The sequence below is a fragment of the Tympanuchus pallidicinctus genome, unplaced genomic scaffold (genome assembly GCF_026119805.1).
Source record: "Tympanuchus pallidicinctus isolate F22 unplaced genomic scaffold, pur_lepc_1.0 scaffold1, whole genome shotgun sequence".
Taxonomy (NCBI): domain Eukaryota; kingdom Metazoa; phylum Chordata; class Aves; order Galliformes; family Phasianidae; genus Tympanuchus; species Tympanuchus pallidicinctus.
Genome location: NW_026294618.1, coordinates 76,257,374 through 76,276,980, shown reverse-complemented (window position 1 = coordinate 76,276,980; position 19,607 = coordinate 76,257,374). Strand labels below are relative to the sequence as shown.

Genomic DNA, 19,607 nt, shown 5'->3' with positions numbered 1-19,607 from the left:
ACAAGAACTACCAGAAGTGCCTGCAGAAAGAGCTGTTCTTCCTCCCCCCCTCCACCACCACCCCATACCCTGTATGTTTAATTGCTGTTGAAGTTCACGGTCTGTTTTCCCCCTAATCCTCTGTTATAGGAGAACTGAAAAAGAATTAGGGGCTCACATTTGGTTTGGATAAAATCCTGAAATGTGGATGTGCCTCTGAATTACCTCATCGTCTCAGTTTGAGCCCTCAGCTGAACTTTGTCCTAAAATCCACCTCCAGAGAAACAGTGAAAAGTTCAGTACGGGCTTCAAAAACATGGAATCATGCCTTCAATCATCACAACAGCTGAGGCTCTTAGGATGTCCCCAAGCCTTTGGGCTCCTTGTAACACCAGCCACGCCACCCTTTGCTGCAGCTTGTGCTGCACCCTCACTGGTCAGGCTGCCTAGAAATCTCAGCCCACACAACCCACTTGGAGCGCTAAATATTAGCTGGACTGAAAGCACAACGGGGGCCATCGAATCTCCTCTCCTTGCCTATTAGCTGCAAGAGCCAAGCATCAGAAAGCGCAGGCTCCATTCGTACTGCTGCTGCCAGCTGTGCTCCCGGATCTCAGCAGATGGCAGTGTCACATCAGCCTGGGCACAGGAAAGAAGCAGCGCACAGATTGTGTTTTCACAGGTAATGCTTGTTTTTTTTCTTATATATACATATATATTCTCTAATTGGTATCTAGCTACATCTATTTGAATTTCAAGTTAATAAACCAAATGAATAAGATAAAAGAGCAGCTAACCACTGACACCAATTTGGTAGTATGGAGTAGGACTAAACAATGCATTTCTCCTTTACAAATCACTGGAAAACAAAATGTTCGTTACATTTGTTTGTTTGTTTGTTTTAACTTTTTTTCAAAAAAACTATTTTCTAAAGTAGTTACATAATTCTCTTTGCAGCTGTGACCTGCTCTGATTTATGCTATGTTTTTATTTGTTATTGCTCTTTGTCTCCTTAGTCTTGTATGTACTGTTAGATGGGAAAATCTTTGGAGAATCAAATGAGAGGGCAGAGAGGTCTTCAGAAGTGTTACCAGGATGTATTTTGGTGAACTGGCAGCAGAATCACTGAGTTCTGTCCCTATTCCTTCTCAGCGTCTGTGCTGAGACATCCAGATCAATGACCTCAAACAATTCCACTCGTATTTTAACAAAAATCAGTTTCCCAGATGCTACCATCCCATGCCCCCTGCCTAAATACTTTGATACAAATTCTCCTCATGTCACTCTTTGTACAGCTGCTCTCAAAGCATAGGAAGGGCTGCTGCTTCCCTCCCTCCTCCCACTGCTGCTGCAGTTACACATATGCCTCTGTTTCTGGTGAGCACTCTGGAGTAGGGGGAGAGGGGAAAAAGAAGCCTAAGAATATCCCGTTTGAGCCCTTTATGCAACTACCACTGTTATTTCCCCACTAAGCCACATCCTTTAGCACCACATCTAAACGTTCCTTGGACACCTCCAGGGACTGTGACTCCACCACCTCCCTGGGAGCACATTTCAACACCTGACCACTCTTTCAGAGAAGAAATTTTTCCTGATACTCAACCTGAACCTCCCTCAGATTGCTGTCACTTGGGTTGGCGGGCTTTTGTCTGAGAGGCTGCTGCCACTCTTTGTAGTCCACACTGCTCTTTCTTGGTGATCAAATGATTGCCCATTTCTCCCTACTCTGTGGTGGCTTGGTTTTACATTTGGAATGATTTCCTAACAAAGATGAGGTATGGAATTCTGTGGGAAAAATGGCATTCCTATACAGTAACTTGTTATTTCCCCATCTATGAAATCTTGGTTACAGCCACATTCTTGGTATCCACTTATAAGGGTGCTGACTTGGCAGTAAGAATGTCAGCTGCAGAGAGCCCATCTGTCCACTGGGCAGCAGAACCACCAGCTTTTCTAGGAAATCTGTTGATCTAGTTCGAAGATCTGCAAATGGACAAATGGCTCTGCTTCTCTGCTATTAGCCTCACAGGCTCTTTGAATACTTGCCATGCTGTGCTTCCAGAACGTGGTGTCTCAGGATGAGGCTCTCCCCTCCTTCATTTCTGCCTTCATTTTAACCTTTTTTTTCCTTTCAGTTCCATAGAATCATAGCATATCCAGAGTTGGAAGGGACCCATAAGGATCATCGAGTCCAACTCCCGGCTGCACACAGAACCAGCTAAGAAGGAGCTCATAGAACTGAGCGTGGTGCAGACAGTCCTTGCACTCCCGCAGGACTGGAGCCAGGCCTGCCATCCTGGGGAGCCTGTGCCAGTGCCCACCCACCTTCTGGTGAAGAACCTTTCCCTGGTAGCCAACCTGAATGTCCTCTGAGGCTAGCCTGAGCATTAAGAATAATGTGATAATTGGAGACCTTTCTGTGGAATTTCTGCAACGCAAAGGCCAGAAGTTTTGTACAAAAGCACAGCGCAAGGACAGTGACACCGCCTGACCTAAACGACTCGTGTGCAGAGAAGCTTGCCTGCTTGTTTTCATCATTTTAATTGACCTGCTGCAACATTTCACCTCAGCACCTATTTTCGCAGAATCATGGAACCGTTTGAATCAGAAGGGACCCTTAAAGGCCACCTGGTCCAGCTCTCCCACAACAAACGGGGACACCTACAGCTAGGTCAGGCCGCTCAAAGCCCAGTCCAGCCTGAGCCCTCCGAGCCTCCCGGCAGGGCCGCGGCCGGGAGGAGCCCGGTGCCGCCGCGGCCGCCTCCCTCCCTCCCTCTTTCCTTCCCGCCCAGCCTCCGGCGCTGCCTCCCCGCAGCAGAGCTGGGGATGGCGGGGCTGGCCGGGGTGCTGTGCCTCGCCGCCGCCGCCGCCTGCCTGCTCCCGGCGCAGGGGCGGGAAAGCGACGCGGGATGGACTCAGCAGAAGGTGGGTCGGGCCGGGCCGCTGTGGTTTTCCGCCGCCTCGCGGGTTTGTCCTTTGTCCCACGGCCCGGTGCCGGGGGCGCTGCGCCGGGACGGGCGGGGTGGGTGCAGGTGAGGGGTGATGACTGCCCCAGCTCCGGGTACCGACGGCCGGGCGGGGTGGGAGCAGCTCGGCGCCTGGTAGGGGCTGCAGCCCGCGGCTGCGCTCCCGGAGCCCCGTCAGACTTAACGCCGCTATGGAGACAACGAGCAGCTCTTCCCGAGGGGATTCACGTTGAGGTAGGAGAAAGAGGATGGGGTTGACATGATGGCAACTACACAGGGATTTTGAGAAGATACAGTATTTTAGCGTCTTGTAGGGGCCACTCTGTATTCTTCTTCATTTAAAACGCTGCGTGAAGTTGCGGGGAAAAAAAAGTCTTGAGGTAATGCTTAAGGAAACAACATGTGTAGCCTCTGTTTCTCTATGCAGTTCTCAGCGGCTGATTACGAAATGCCAGCATAGCTTCTTAATGAACCAAATCACATGGAACACAGCTGATCGCAGAACAGTGAATTCCATTGAGTTAAAGCAGTCACAGATTTCAAAAAGGAAAATGATAAAATCACAGAATCGTATTCCTTTAGTCCCCGCTGCTGGGTGGCTGTAGATGCTCACCTGGAACCACAGAGCTCCGCTGACTCCATGCACTGCTCTCTGCCTCCCTCAGCGAGAGCCAGGACAACCTTCATGCCTTCCCCCTCACTCCTATTCAGTCCTTGTTCACTTTCCCCTTGATATCAGTCAGTGCCCATTCAACAGAGGTTGTGGGTTTTAATTTTGAAAATCAGCAGAAACGTCATTCTGTTCTACTCCTGTTATCTCCCTGTGTATATATTTATATACACAGTTATTCATACATATACATCTACCACATATTAAGAATGTACACTCCTAAAATAGCTGCTAGAGTACCTACATGTGCATACATTTAAGACTGTGTGAGGCAGACCTTCAGCTGTGGCAGTGAGCACACAGCTGTGCAGCCCCAGTGCATCTTTCAGCCCCCTCAGCCACAGTAACACACTCTGCACCTCATCTCACCCCAACCCTCTGAGCTGCTTCCTCATGATGCTCATGCTTCCTCCCACTAACCATAGAACCACGGCACTTGAACTCCTCGGCCCTGGCAGGCACCCACCAGGAACCACTTCCTCTTTCTCATCAGATTCTCGGCCCTTCTGCTCTTTTTCCCCTGGAGGGAAGCATGAGCCAAAAGCTGGACGTCTCAGGAGTGCACAGCCCACTCCCTCCTGCTCACACAGGCAGGAAGAACCAGCTCCTAAACTTACCAGCTCTCAGAAGAAAGCTTCCATTGGCACTGAGCCAGAAGGTACTCAAATCAGCAGGATAAGTACAGGCTGCTGGTAGAAGCTGCCATTTGTACAGCTTAGTGCAGATGGCTCAATGGCAGCCCTGCCATGAACACACTGCTCTGCTGCCACCCCATCCTGCAGCAAACAGACTGAGCAATCCCAAGGAATGAGCCACCAGCACACTTCACTCCATTCTTTTACTTCACGAATGCTTTTGTAATGCCTTTCATTTCCCAGCTTTGAGTGTATTTTCACTAGTATGAGTGAGAATGTATTCCTTTCTTCTGAAGCATTTTTATACATTTGTACTATAACAAAAACATTTCTTTGCTAAGTGTTTCCATGACCCCAGCTACTAGGAAAGCTCTGCTGCTATTCAGCATCCTCACAGAGCCTTTCACTTCTTCAGATGTCCTTCCCACTCCTAAAGCATACAGTTCTACATCCCCTCTTTCCTCCTAAGCAAATCGCTTCTGACATTTCTCTTGTCTTTGCCTTTTCTATGTATGTGGAATGGTCCTCACACAAACAACAGCTGGGAAACTGGAATGAGGAGAATTAAATGCTTAATGTATAGTCAAGTCCAGAAAACAGCTGTGCTGGTATCTGCTTTGCTCAACACAAACTAACAAAGGAGGAAAGGTGACAAGTTGCGAGACAGCAACTTTTTTTTTAAACCATATTTGTCTAATTAATTAATTAAGATAAAAGGTAATTCCAGGAACTGCAGAAGGTCCGAAGGGCAGCATGCTTGATGACCAGGTAAGGAATGATTTTCTGCAGTCATTTTAGACAGAGATTAAACAATGCATGTGAGGAAGCAAGGAAGAAAGAATGATTTTTTAATTTTTTTGTCATTAATATATTCAGTGCTGAAGTGAGAGTAAATGCATCTAAGAAGACATCAGCTCAATGCACCAGCAGCCCAAAAGCAACTCCACAGTTAAGCATTTGTAAGACAGGAGAAGAATAACATAGAAAATACCATTCTCCTGCACTATAAACTGTGGTTCTGTCCTGCTCCTGTTTCTCTGTCTTTCATTTTCTGAAAAAAGGATGAGGTACACGGGGCAGACTGAAGAATGGCAAGTTTCATCAACCCTGTATGGCAGTTCTGAGCAAAGCATGAGCAAACACAGCAAGGTATACCAATGGGAGAGGGGACCAGAAGGAATTCCCTGTGACAGAAACACGGAATGGGTAGGATACAAATATCCTATGATAGTACCTATCATGTTTATCTATAAAACCAAAGGTGGCTCGAGAAGTTCCTGAGAAGACAATCGCTGGCGTCTGAGTAGGTTCAAACCTGGTGCCCAAAGAGCATTTGAGATGTCCTTGAATTTCCCACCTGGCATTCAGCTGTTGCTCCAGGACATCATAAGGCTCATCCCTGATGGATTTGCCAGCCCCACAAAGATGCGACAGGTATTCCAGGGAATCTCAAACAGTGCCAAAGATTCATCCCTAGGCAAGAGAAAAGAAGCACTTGGGAAGTAGCTAGCACTACTGGCTGTCATCACAGGAGAGAAGTTGCCACTTCTGAGGTTAACTCAAGGCTAACAACACTGATATGGACCTGAGTACACTCCGAAAGAGCTACACTGCACCGTGCAGTCACACCAACTCTGCCCTTGTGGATAGAGCCACAGTAGCACCACTCTTCTAGGACTGAGCTGGCTGATGCATTTCTTTGCAGTGCTGTGCCCTGTAATGTGCACAGACCATAAAGCTAAATATTATTGCTGCCAAAATAAGGCTTGTGGGGTTTGTCACAAAGAAATCTTTACTCGAAGGAGGCACTGTTGAGGACATGACTGTAGAATACATATAATTAAGATATCAGAAAAAAGAACTCAATAAAAGGCAGAGTTTGGTTAGTAGGTAAACTACTTCTCCCATGTTCTTAGTATTAGTTTATTTTACATGGAAATCAGAGCTAGAAAAGCCACAGAACCTAAAAATGTCTTTTTCTAAATTTTTGTCAGAAAATCTGTTCTTAAAATAACTGTCAGTAAACCAAAATAGCTCCATATACTGAAACATTTCCATAATTCATATAATCATAATTCTGAAAACGACTATGGTTAAAAAAATTTCAGTAACAGTTGCAGCAATCTTTCCTTTTTCTCTCCAGTATTCTCACCAACCAAGTACTTTACATCCTGATGCTATCCAAAATGTTGCAGAAAAAACAGATGTTTCTGAAATGTGGGAGAACGATTTGCGCCCCATCCTGATTGAAAGATACCCAGGGTCACCAGGAAATCACGCCGTACGACAGGTAAGGAAACAGTTCTGCCAACCTCTAAGCACACCTATTCTTTATTTGCTGGTAGAGCCTTTAGGGACCACAAAGGGACAAGTTCCTGTCATGCGGTGGATGAACCTGACCATTGTGCTAGTGCACACCATGCAGTGTCTACAAGATACAGCCTGCACTTCAGCTAGCATTACTTCCCAGGGCTGCATGGCAAGAAGAAAGATTAACTTCAGGTTTCAAATTAAGAAGCTGACCCCAGGTCTGGTAACTGAAGTAAAACACAGTGCTTGTCCATTTCCTCACATGAGCAGGATTTTGGTGGTTCAAACACCTGGAATCCTACACATCCCCCCTCTTTGTCCTGGAGAGGTCCTGTTAGAGTTGATTAATCCATCCAGGTGAGCCCTGGAGGGATCACAGAGGTCCACACAGGTGGGCAGCCTGGATAGGCAGCACAGCAGCATGATAGTGCTGGGCTAGCACAGCCACATCGTGCTTGGCCCCAGGCTGGTGAGAGCTCCAGCATATTGTGCTTCAGCCACAAGGATTCAGCATGAGTAGGATCTCACAGTGCAGGCATCTCCAAGGCTGTGTGCCACACTCACTCCTACTTATATCAGCCAGCCCAGAGACTGAAGCACTGGCATGGCCCAGATTACTTAGAAGGCATTTGCAACATCTCAAGAACCATCATCTACCCTTTAGGAATCAACTCAACAGCTCCATGATACCCCTAACTACAATAAGCTTATTTGCCACTCTACAAATGGTAGGTGAGGAAAACGCAGCTTTTTTTATACTGGTTGCTTCTATACATTTAGTTTTGTGGTTTCCTTAGTCATACACTAGAAGAAAGCCAACTGAAAGGGAAAAAAGGAAGAAAAACAAACAAACAACAGGACAGCCTGGAATAGAAAACCACAAATTACATTCAAAAAAAGGACCATTTTGTTACAAGGTAACAGCATATATTGCAGTAGACTTTTGCGGAAGAAAAAAAAAAAATCCTCCCTTGAGACAGGGAAAAACATCAGACTCCTGGAAGGGAGAGGGTGGTTCCACTCACACATAGTGCACCCTGGGAACTTCACCCAGGCTTACGTACTCCTCTATAACAGAAGTCCTTTGCTCTGTTGATGTAGTCCTACAGATGGTGGGGAGGCCATATGATGCCATAAAAGCTTCCAGAACGTGACCACAAGCAAAATGGAAGTTTCTTCTAACAGAATTTATGGCAGCATTCTTACTGACTTCACTGAGAGCAGGACAAGTCCTCAAAGTCTATTTCCATTTTTTCCCTTAGAGGCTTTTGCTAATGTTTATTTAGAGAGAGAGGAATCTGCCTTGAAGAAGCACTCTAGGGACACATAAAAATCAGCTGCTCAACAGAGATGGCCCTCTAATAAGAGTCAGTTAGAATTCTGTACTAAGTACAGCCTGAGTAGTTAGATTTATTCTTTTAAACATGAAGCTACCTAAAAATGAATCATCCTTTACTTAGGTCTGCTGTATCAATTTTTATTAAGGGCCTCATTTTTAAGACATTCTGAAATGCTTCATTTATTCTGTAATTGACAGGCATCACTGTCTTTTATAGCCTCGCAAGCAACTTATGCCACTTGAAAGGCAAATTTCTCTTAGAAGGTAAAAATACCAATATTTTCAAAAACGCCAATGTTTTATTTGTGGAAACTATACATAGCAATTGCCAAAATAGCTGCAAGTTCTCTGCAGCCAGTTTTGACACTTAAGGACACAACTGAGTTTATATTTGAATGCTGTATCGATCCTAATTACCCCTGGAAAAGTCTGGCTTGGAGACTTCAGAGGTCAACACCTCAACAACGTCACCTTGATGGGCAATCACTCTAAGCTATCTCAAGACTCCAACTACAAGGGACAGAACGGAGAGATGAAAAGTGAGTGAGCCAGTCAGAGGGTAGGCTAAGGCAGTGAGGATGATGCTTATTTTATACAGTGGCATGATTATTATAATCATTTTTGCTATAAGAGTAATCTATTAAAAACACCAGAAATAAGCTTCAGAGCCACTATTGCTAATTAGCTACTGATAATTTGTCTGCAGTACCTTTCCTTCAGTAATATTCATTTGGTATATATACAAATATATATTTCATTGCAGCACATCAAGCAGCGTCTTCAAAGACTCCAGGCTGGTTGGGAAATTGAAGAAGATACCTTTCAGAAGTACACACCCTATGGGTATCAAACATTTTCAAATATCATCAGCACTCTCAACCCCTCTGCAAAGCGCCACCTGGTCCTCGCTTGTCACTACGACTCAAAGTTCTTTGGCCCACAGTGGCACGGAAGAGTGTTTGTGGGAGCAACCGACTCAGCTGTGCCCTGTGCCATGATGCTGGAGCTGGCACGCGCCCTGGACAACAAGCTTCAGTCCATCCAGGTAGTTGGCTTGGTTCCTTCTCATATGGTTTTGCAATAGCAATAGACCTGAGGGCATTTCCGTGCTCTCCCTTTTGGTCTGTGTCTGATTCCCTGGTTGCTGTGCCTATAGGAAGATCCCCATCGTATTCCAGAAGAACTGAACAGAGATCTGTACACGTGTGCTTTAGTACAGGATAACATTACTAACTCACATGCAAAGTGTGAGTATCTTATATACACTGTATTAAAGCAATTTACACATGGAGAACACACTTAATAGACTTAATGAGATATAGTTCTTCATTATACATAAAAAGCACAGAATCCTATCCAGCCATTCCTACCCTATTAAGTAAAGCACTATGTTTCTTTCTGAATGATGCATTTTTAAAGTCTCCTTGTTGTACTGGGAGACAGCTGAACCAATTGCTGTGGAGGAGTTACACTGTCACATGCCCCCAGCTCATAACAACTTCAACATTTTCTTCCTGTTTTCCTTTATCGGTTTGAGTCGTTTATTTAATAGATGAACGACAGCAATCTGAGTGGAGGAATGCAGACAAGTAATATGATTACATTATCAGACTCTGACCACAGGAAAATTTGCTTCCCAGCACTGCCACTGCTGGGCACAAAAATCTCTCGGAGCTATTTCACAGACTTACGAGCGCCATCTACTGGCTCGGTATTTACTACTGACAGAATGCTCACCAAACACCTGCAGATTTCCACAGGAAGCTTCCTCAAACGTTTTGCTAACTAGTGGAATGCACTCAGTTCAGGTATTGAGATCAGCTGTTTACAGTTGTCTCCAGAACTGACTTGGTGCCTTCTGACATTAGAAGATTTAAAAATGGAAAGACTAAGGATATGCCATGGGTTTTAACTGCAAAAATGAAGCACTTCTGTGAACACACGCAGACTCCATTTACAAGCTTCATTTAGAATAAGCCTGCCTGTTACTTATGGAACAACCAGTATGTCAATTTAAAGATTAGATTTTTTTTCTTTTTTTTTGGCAGGTAATACGTTATTTCTTGATTAAGTTTTCATTAAGGTGACGGCATTCGACAGAAAAGCAATCTAATTACTTTGCACAGACCATCACTTGTACAGCCCATTAACAAAATATACTTTGGGACCCATCTGCTTAATCCATTAGCAGTGACCTTTTTGCTCTGCTCACAGCAGCATAACAGACTTTGCTATGCTTTCAGCCAAATCTATTTATACTTGAAACTGCGATCTTTATCTTGATGTTTCTTCAGTTATACAAGAGTAAGTTTTAAAATTAAAAGGGCAAAGAGATCTCTTTACATTATCCAGATCTAGGAACACGTTAAGCACTAATAATAATGGCAAATACTGCTTTCTAAAATTCAGATGGTGTTAATGCCATTTCCTCCAAAATGTAATGAAAACAACTGCTATCAGAAGAGGTCTGTTCTGTGCAAAGGACAAAGGGCAGCAAGGCAGTGCCATTAGAAAAAATCCATACATTGCTGTGGGCATAATCAATAATCATCTTGCCTACATGAGTAACATTTTATAGAGGTTTTCCTCTATTGTTTGCATTGGATCAGCTCCAGCCAGTTGGGAATTGTGGCCCATACAGGACGTGACTGCTGCCAGTGACCCCACCTTTTTAACCACATCATGCAATTCCATTTGAAGAAAAAATTATTCATAGAGGGGTTAAAATATTCACAGCAACTGCCAACATCACAGTTCCCGTATAGTGGAGCTGAGCTGGGTTTAGCCATGCTGTAAGTTACTAGGAAGTGCTGCCAGAACAAACAAGGCTTCAGTTAGTAAACAGAAAAAAAGAAGGCTCCTTCTGCCTTGAGAAGGAATTTTACATAGATGTCTCCTTTGTGACCTTAAATACAATAATCATGTATATATTCTCAACAGTTTCACTGTTGTGATACTGTTGGTGGCCAAAGAGGAAGAGCGTATCTATTCCTCTCTCTTTGGTTTCGGGGTAAATTTACCTGAGCGACTGCAAGTATCCCTGAAGAAGAAGAAATGATCATTCTCATGACTGACTGCTCTTTGTCCCTCAACAAACCATAAGCCTTTCATAATTCATCTCCACTTCAGAACTGTAGCAGGAATACTATTCCTTTGAGGCACAGCCACAGTATTCACAGCACTCACCTCAGATGCCGTTGCTGACATGTCTCCTCTGCTGCTCAAAATGATGTTCTGGCTACTTGGTTTTGTAGACTTTTCTCAAAATACTCAGCTTACATCCGCTGAATAAAACTTCCAACCAGAACCAAAAATCATGCCAGGGTGGGGGATGTGTCATTGTGCTAGATTAATAAGTAATAATAATTGATTACTATGTCACCATGACATGTTTGAGATTAATGGCCATAGGAAGGCTTGCATGCAGTACCCTGAAGATACACCCATACCAAAGGGGCTTATCTGACTGCAGTATTCTTTCTTTACACAATGCTCTGGCCAGAATCAGTTCTGCCACCTTTTACTTCTTCCAACAGACAAGCTCAACATCAAGACCAGACCTTTCACTTCAGCTTATCTTTTTTGATGGAGAAGAAGCTTTTGTCCGGTGGTCCCCTTCTGATTCCCTCTATGGGTCTCAACACTTGGCTCAAAAAATGGTATCTACTCCACATCCACCAGGTTCAACCACCACAAACAGACTCCAGGGCATGGTAAGTGTCTTCACCTCCATAAGGAGTAATAGCAAACTGCAGTTGTTTAATAATCAATTAAGCCAAATACCCAAGAAACCAAGAACCTCACCTAAACTGAGGCAAGCTTGTGAAAAATTTAGACATGCTAAAATACAGAGCTGGCAAGAGCTTTTCAGATGGACCAGCACAAAACTCAATGCAAGTATGAGGATTTGTAGAAAAAAAATGTAATATTCAAATTTACTCCAGTATGAACTAGGGCACCTACCTCCTTTAATAGGGATTCTTCAACATGATCACTAAAGAGCACAGAACTAATAAGATTCTTTGAAGAGGAAAAAAAAAAAAGCCCCCCACCTCAGCCTCGGAGTCAGACATCTCAGAGTTACAGCAAGCTCTCAGGGTTGCTCTTTGATTGCTACAAACATTTTGTCAGCTCCCTTCTGGTTTCCCAACTCACTGCTCCGCCACTGTCACTCTATCTTGTGACTCATATAATGTCTTTCCCTTGACAGAAGCTGTTCTCCAGGGAAGAAGTAATTTTCTCTTTTTTCTCCCCACATAACATATTCTTTTAAAGGAATATAACTTAGAGACTGTAAACAAAGCAACACAGCCTTTTTCAGAAAGAGGACTGGACAAACAGTCTGTCCCTCCTCCTTGGAAAGGCAACAAGATGCATTGGGTCTGAATAGGGTTCTGCTAATGAGTTCTTCTCAGGTACTGTGGTAGAAAAGCCAGATCTTTGTAAGGAGCTGTTAATGACCCAGGCATCATCTGCACAGGAACCAAGAGATTTCATTGCTGCTGCTGGTGGGTAACTTTCAGAATACTGTGCTAAAGATTCTTTCTTCTGTAGGACCTGCTGGTACTACTGGATTTAATAGGCGCACCAAACCCTGTCTTTCCCAATTATTTTCCAAACACTAGCAGATGGTTTCAGAGGCTTCAAGCAATTGGTAAGGAGAGGGGCATGGGCTCTTAATTTAAAGATTTAGGATATAGTTTTCAAAGGAAAAAGCCATGTAAATCAGATTTTTAGATTACTTTTCTGGTTTACAGTTCTAATATTTAATGATGCAAACATTAAACTTGGTGCATCTTCAAAATTGATAACTTCATACATGTTTAATTAATAAAGTAACTATGATTCACAGACACTTGGAAAACACGATTCTGATGGCCACTTTGTGACTCTTGGGTTCTGCTTCACTTTTGTGTTTTAGTTCTTACTTCTGTAAATCAGTGGTAACAGCATCAGTCTTGGGGTCTTCTAAGTACTAAACAAATGCAAAAGACAGTCACCAGCTTCTTTTTCTTGCTTAATGGAAAAAGATTCCACAAGAGTGGAAAAATTCATTTGTGGTAACATGCCTTATATTGTCCAAAAGCTGTAACAGTCACTTCACAGTCACTAACTAACAGTCACTTCCATTGTGAATTACAGAGCAGAAGCTACACGGTATGAATCTGTTGAAGAATCACCTTGATGAAACACAGTATTTCCAGAATAATGTATATCGAGGCTTGGTTGAGGATGACCACGTTCCATTTCTATTGAGAGGTACTGGCAGTTCTAATGCTGCTTTTAAAATACAAGTTCAATAACCAAAGCTCCATTTAGTAAATAAACAGATGCATATGAACTTGCTTTTTTCCAGCTTATTTGCCCCAGGTTGTGGCTTCAAACTCCAATGTTACGCAGGCCTAGTCATAGCTTTGAAAAACATAGAGGAAAAGCAGAGATAGAACCATCCTTACCATCATTTTGTATGTGCACAGCTCCAATGGCACAGAAATAATGGAAATTTCTGCCAGCACTACAGTGTTCCACAAAGATGAGTAACTGACCCAATGGGCCATCGCTACACACCACACCAGCCTGCTGCTTACTATTTCTAGAAGCAGCGAGACACACAAAAGGGCTGCGTTTGCAAAGATCACAAAAGTCTCTGAAGATCTTTTGGCAAACTTACTGAGTAATGCTCACAATTACCTGTTGAAATTTGAAGGCACTAACTCCTGCAAAAGCTAAAATATTCAAGTTAGACTCTCATTTACTAGAGCAGAGATGGGAAAGGTGTATATAGTAATCAGTAAGAATGGCAAAGGACACAACATGCATAATGTGCACTAAGTGCATACCTGAAATTTTCCCTACCCAAGATCTCTCCCAGCAGACACCCACACCACTGGCACCACGTTCATTCTTTTCATTCAGGAAGCAGCCAAAGAAAGGGAAAGTGGTTACATTAGTGCTACCCAACTTGCACAGCTACAGGTTGGTGATTAAAGCTCTTGCCCAGGTGCAAGATGTGGATTTGATGTTCAAGTACTAGGTGTGGCACCTTCTAAATAAAGGTGAGCCACAAAAGAATAGCAAATAGCAAATATAGCACATTCTTCTAGTTGAAGCTATCCACCATAAGCAAGGACTACAATAGTTGCATTGCTAGAGAAGGACAAGGTCAGAAGGAAAGTAAGACGAGTTCAAAGCTGCTACATAGGAAATCTACATAGGGAATAAGGGAGATACTTCCATATCCAGATCTTTTGTTTACGTCTGCTTGTGATCTACAACTACTGAGTAATGCTGAATCAGTACACAGCTCTGCAAGCAGATGAGTGCAGTCATACCTCCCCACTTCTGAGCAAGCACTCCTTTACCTGAGCTGCACTTACAGTCTCTTGTTCAATGGATTTTCAGTTCCCTGAGTCCTTCATTTCTGGAAGGCAGGACTCAGCTGCAATGAAATACATGCTACCACATACATATCCAGGGACATAAGAAAATCTACACGGGAGAAACCGGTCAGGGACTACACCTCAAAACCTTTTCTAATGATATAAACAACACCCAGTGAAAATAAAGATTCCTCTTTGTGGCTGAAAAATGAGGAAAAGCGGCAAAACAGGAAAGATGGACAGAAACAATGCTCCACCACTGTCCTGAAAGAGGGATCAGGAGACAGCTGAATGAGTTAAGTTCTTTTATCTAGAAGTTGCATCATGTATCAGCATACTGGTGGCTCAGATCTATCAACATACACACACACAGTAACACATTTAAAAGTGTACATCCTTTTATGTGAGGATAACAGTGGTTCTGTTTGCAGGGAGAAAAATACAGGCATTCTAATTTACCACTTAAGGAGAGGACTAGGAACTGCTTCAAAAACATGCTAAATCCTAACGCTGGCATAAGAACATAGTAATTGGGAGCTGCAGTGGTTTCTCTGCCCTTCTCTAGCTCCTAAACACAACTTGAGCCACTACAACGCATGGAATCCAGGAAAAACAAAGGGGCAGGTATCACAGTACAACTACTAGCTGCAGATACTTTAAAAAAGATAGTGCTTGAAGGAGGGTATGGATTTTAGGAAACAAATAGTGAAACGGATGGGTTGTAGTCACAGACTAAAAAAAAAAAAAAAAAAAAAAAAAGATTGTAGGACTGCAGTGGTATACAGTGAGCTGAGTAGTTATCTGACTGTCAATAAGCAGTGGTGTATCAACTTACTTAACAGAAGTTCTCCAACGTGGTTTCCAAATTTCACTTTGTTCCTCACAGGGGTTCCAGTCCTACATCTGATCCCGTCCCCTTTTCCTGAAGTATGGCACACTATGGAGGACACTGAAGAAAACCTCGACCAAACCACTATTGAGAACCTCAGCAAAATCCTCCAGGTGTTCGTACTGGAATATCTAAACCTGTGACAGAAATGTAGGCTGCAAATCTTACTTCATTTTAAATGTTGTTTGCTCACCTTCCCTTCTGTTATTTAATTACATCAGAGTGCACTGAAGCAAAGCAAAATACGGCCATAGCTCTTGTTACACTGATTACTGTTTCTGCTGTTCCCAGCTCAATGTTCCATATAAAGAAATAAAATATGGCATTAAATAAAAATTAGTTTCAGCCCAGAAATAATTTGATCTTTCAATGTCTTACCTTTGGATAGACCAAAATAAAATTCCAGAGTTTTCCCACATTGTTATCACCGTTTTTATGTCACACATTAAGATCCAGCAGGGGATGCCTTCAGATGTGTTCAGCTAATTTTTTTACAAGGTGTTACCAACTTCAGCAGCCTTCAGCAATGGAAGTTTTTTAATACATTACCAAAAAAGGCAAAAAATCACATTAAAACAAACTTTGCTTTGGGCTGAACCAAATCACATGATCACAAAATCAGCTGCAAGAACTCCTGACACACAACAGGGATTTGTTACTCTCTCTGTTCTCTTCCCTCCTTCCCCTCAGGGGGAGGCTGCAGGAAACAAGAACACAGCACAAAAATCAAATTTCTCCCAGTCGTTTCTGGATACTTTTTGATGGAGAAGCTGGTGGGGAGTGAGAGCAGTGGGAAGTGCTGTGGGGACTTCCACTATGCTTCAGCTGCACACAGAACAGGCACTGTGTGGGAGCAATGACCAAACACAGCGTTTGTGTGCCTCAGAATCATTCACAGTTTCACCCAAAATAATAGGAAAACTGTTTGTAACATAGATTACATCAGAAGTAGCCATACTATGAATGTGATCATTTTAGAAACTGCAGTTTTATGTAGGTACCATTTTAAAAGCAATGTGCTACCTATAAAGACTGAACTAAGTACAGGAGTGAGAAGGTGACATCAAAAAGCCAAGAACCTCTATCAGAAGATACTCACCATTCTAACAACCCTGCACTTGTACATTTCTTACTGGAACTGTTCAATACATTTAGTGTAGCACTATGGCAGCACAAATCTACCTGCAATGACATCAGGTAACAGAAGAAGCCAGAACAGCAGTATCCAAAAGCTACATACAGGATTATGGTTTCCTGTGGGGAGAAGATGATGAGGACATCTGAAAAAGAAAATAAAACAATATAATAATAGTTGTTAATTAAGCTAGTAGAAGATGATGTCAGTATTTGCCTGTTTTGAACTTCCTTCATTAGAAAGTTCTATACTGGACACAGAGATTTAGAAAAGGAAATAAATAAGCTGTGAAGCTATAGGCATATCAGATGTGGCTTCTATTTTAGTATTTTACCATTTCCCATTTCCCTAAATCAAAGATTTCTGAATCTAAGCAGAATATTTACAGGCATTTTAAAGTTCCAATGGGAACTTGCGTTTACAGAATCACAGAATCACAGAATTGTAGGGGTTGGAAGGGACCTCCAGAGATCATCGAGTCCAACCCCCAACAATTTACAACAATGCAAATTTGTTAAAAGCTACTATTACATAGCAGCCTGAAAATGGAAGTTGATCTGTCTTTAGTATTTGAGATAGAACAACAACAAAAAAAAACATTTTATGTTTCCCATCATTTTACTGTTTGTGAGAAATGTTTCTCTGTGTATGAAAATTCTGAAGTAGAACACAAATAAAGTCCTAAAAATGGGTCAGATGTGTTTCTTTTTCAAATAAATCTAACTGCACATTCATGACTACATCAAAGCTACTGGATCTATTTGTGATCACATTCCCCTCTACTTCAGTCCCCAATGTAAGATTACAAATAGCCATCTTCCGTAACCAGAATACACTGAGCAGCCTAAGTTACCAAAACAGAGAACAGCAGAGCTGTATACAGAAAACTGAGACAAGAGTTTGTGTTCTTACGTACTTCATGCTTTGAAAAATTCATGATGCATGTGCAATGCACACTGCTACTCTGGTTCTTCAAGAATGTGAAGGTTAACCTAAAACGGACCTCATTAAGAAACGTGGGACCAGGGGGCTGTTGTAACTGGAGAAAGCCTAGGTGGTTTTTTTTTTTCAAATCTATTACAGGCAGTTGAAACAGCATTATAATTATGCAGTTTAAAATAATTGTCCCTGAGTGTGCCATTCTCTGAAGTTCACTTGGTACAAAGAAATGACACAGAGGTTGCTGTAATAAGATTCAGTGGTTCTAACACAAAGAGGGATGATTTTCTTTCTTCTCGAACTACATGTGAGGCCCAGAAAGGGTTTCCTTCAAGAGGCACACAGCTGTCATTTTTAAAAGAGGAGGGCAACTTAAACATCCTGGCAACTTAAATGACCTGTCATTCATTTGAAAACCACTGATGGAAAATGTACATCAGCCCAGCAGCCACGTGACTACGGATCTAAAGCTCCAAAAATTGTCAGTAAAGACACGATACAAGATGGGTCCTCACTACTTCTATGCCAAAGCAGAACAAGCAGGTAGGAGACAGTCTGTACCAACTCGAGTCTGGTAAAATGGCAGGGAAGGTACGAGTGACAAGTGACAAGACCAGGACTGGCAGTGCAGTATGGGTATAATCAGTTCAGAATTCAGAGCCCAGCTTTATGCTGAAGTTCATTTCCCTGGATGGTTTCTCCTTCCCTGTCTGATGGCCGCACCAGGGGAGAGAAACCACCAGGAGAGATTTTAAGTAATCTTAAAACCAAAGAAATCAGCGAAGGACTTTCCCTTGAATAGGGTTAGCCACACTTCTGTCAAGTAAAAAATGAATCCACAATTCCTGGGAAGCTGTCACTGCCTTGTCACAGTCCTCCTCAAGGTGCATGAAGTTATTAACAAGGGAGAAGGGAACAAACTGAAGAGTCAGAGCTCAACAGGTTTTTAGTTTGGGTTTACACTACTTATGTGCGCTGTAACACGAGCTTTAACTCCTTTTATAAGTTCATCACAAGGAAAGTAATGATGCACAATCCTCATTCTTCAGCACTTGCTGCATTTAGCTACAAGTGAAGTGATCCTAAGCATACACAGCAAGAACTGGCTAAGGGAGTAACAATGCAGACTGTTCTCTAGGCAGAAATGATGGCAAGAGTGAGCACCAGTCCTCTTCTTCCTCTCACTGGAGTAGCAATCCTATCGCCAGGAATGAAGACAAAACAAATTAGCAGTTCATAGCCACATCCCATGTAATTGTTTTGATTGTGAGCACCTAGCAACAAATAAATAAAATACAATTAGAAAAGATAAGGTGCAGTAAAAATGCTTTTGGTAGAAATATTACAAGGATCAATCTACACTGGCAGTAGGCCCAGCAAAAATTACAGTTCAATGTGTAGATGGGTGCCACTTCAGAGTATATCCCATAAACTACATCTGTTTCTCTAAGTGAAAGATAACTACAACATTCTGCACACAAATTACCATTTTTTTCCTTGTCATTCATGGATGACACTGATTTTATTTTCCTCTTATAAAAGGAGACATTTTACTCTCTGTTGATTTAACAAATGTTCTGAATTATATTCATTACAATAAAGCAGCTAAAAAGCTGTTCTAATCTCTAAAAGAACCTTTATCATCTGCACATGTGAGATATATATATATATATATATATAAACAATCACTCCAAAAATAATTTTGTTCAAGTGATTATATTGCACTCAGAATTCTGGAATTCCATTCTGCCTTCGCATTTTAAATCAAAGATCAGCTTCATTTTTTATTTATTTTTTAATAAAATGAAGCTTTAACTTTCTACTAAAAACAAGTAGGCATGCAAGCAATATAATACAATATATTTCAAATGTCACCAAAATGGAAAAGTTGCTTATGAAACTGGAGTAAGGAACAACTCTGCGATAGGCCACGTGAGAGTAGTAAATGTAAACATCCTGCTGGCACTACGCTGTTGCAGGTGGTGCAGAGTGCAGCCCAGTTCAGCAGCCAGGAGGTACAGGAATTCTGTTGAAGCATTCTGTACTTCTGTGAGTCTCCATGCAGCAACGGCACGTCCCATGGACTACGCATGAACACAGAGCAGTGAGGATGGTGGTTACAGAGCTAACGCCGACCTTGGAGCGCCACGATTTTGAAATGATGTTTTCCTGATGGTTACGTATTCAAAGACAGCAGTGAAACTATTATTGTTGCTGCAAATTAAGTACAGAGTCAGATCCCCCGTGTGTAACTTACATTACTGTATGCCAGTGGCAGTCTGGACACTAACTTCAGACTACAAAATCCCAGCAAGGGGCCTCTGTGCAGACTGTCACCTTGCTTTGTTCACAGGAGTGACGCCCT

The 19,607-nt window shown here is 42.5% G+C and overlaps 1 protein-coding gene across 1 annotated transcript; it reads left to right on the top strand.

Annotated features, from left to right (window-relative positions):
* Positions 1-2,114: 2,114 nt before the first annotated feature.
* QPCT (glutaminyl-peptide cyclotransferase) lies at positions 2,115-15,584 on the top strand. The gene is made up of 7 exons (XM_052699837.1): positions 2,115-2,904; positions 6,394-6,540; positions 8,663-8,944; positions 11,436-11,612; positions 12,454-12,553; positions 13,042-13,158; positions 15,166-15,584. Exons 1-7 carry the CDS (start codon positions 2,569-2,571, stop codon positions 15,309-15,311), a joined length of 1,305 nt encoding a protein of 434 aa, XP_052555797.1. The 5' UTR covers positions 2,115-2,568; the 3' UTR covers positions 15,312-15,584.
* Positions 15,585-19,607: the final 4,023 nt, after the last annotated feature.

Coding starts and splice junctions, on each gene's coding strand:
- QPCT (XM_052699837.1), top strand. CDS start 2,569: ATGGAACCGTTTGAATCAGAAGGGACCCTTAAAGGCCACCTGGTCCAG. Junction 11,613..12,453: donor CAAACAGACTCCAGGGCATG/GTAAGTGTCTTC, acceptor TTTCTTCTGTAG/GACCTGCTGGTACTACTGGA. Junction 13,159..15,165: donor CGTTCCATTTCTATTGAGAG/GTACTGGCAGTT, acceptor TGTTCCTCACAG/GGGTTCCAGTCCTACATCTG.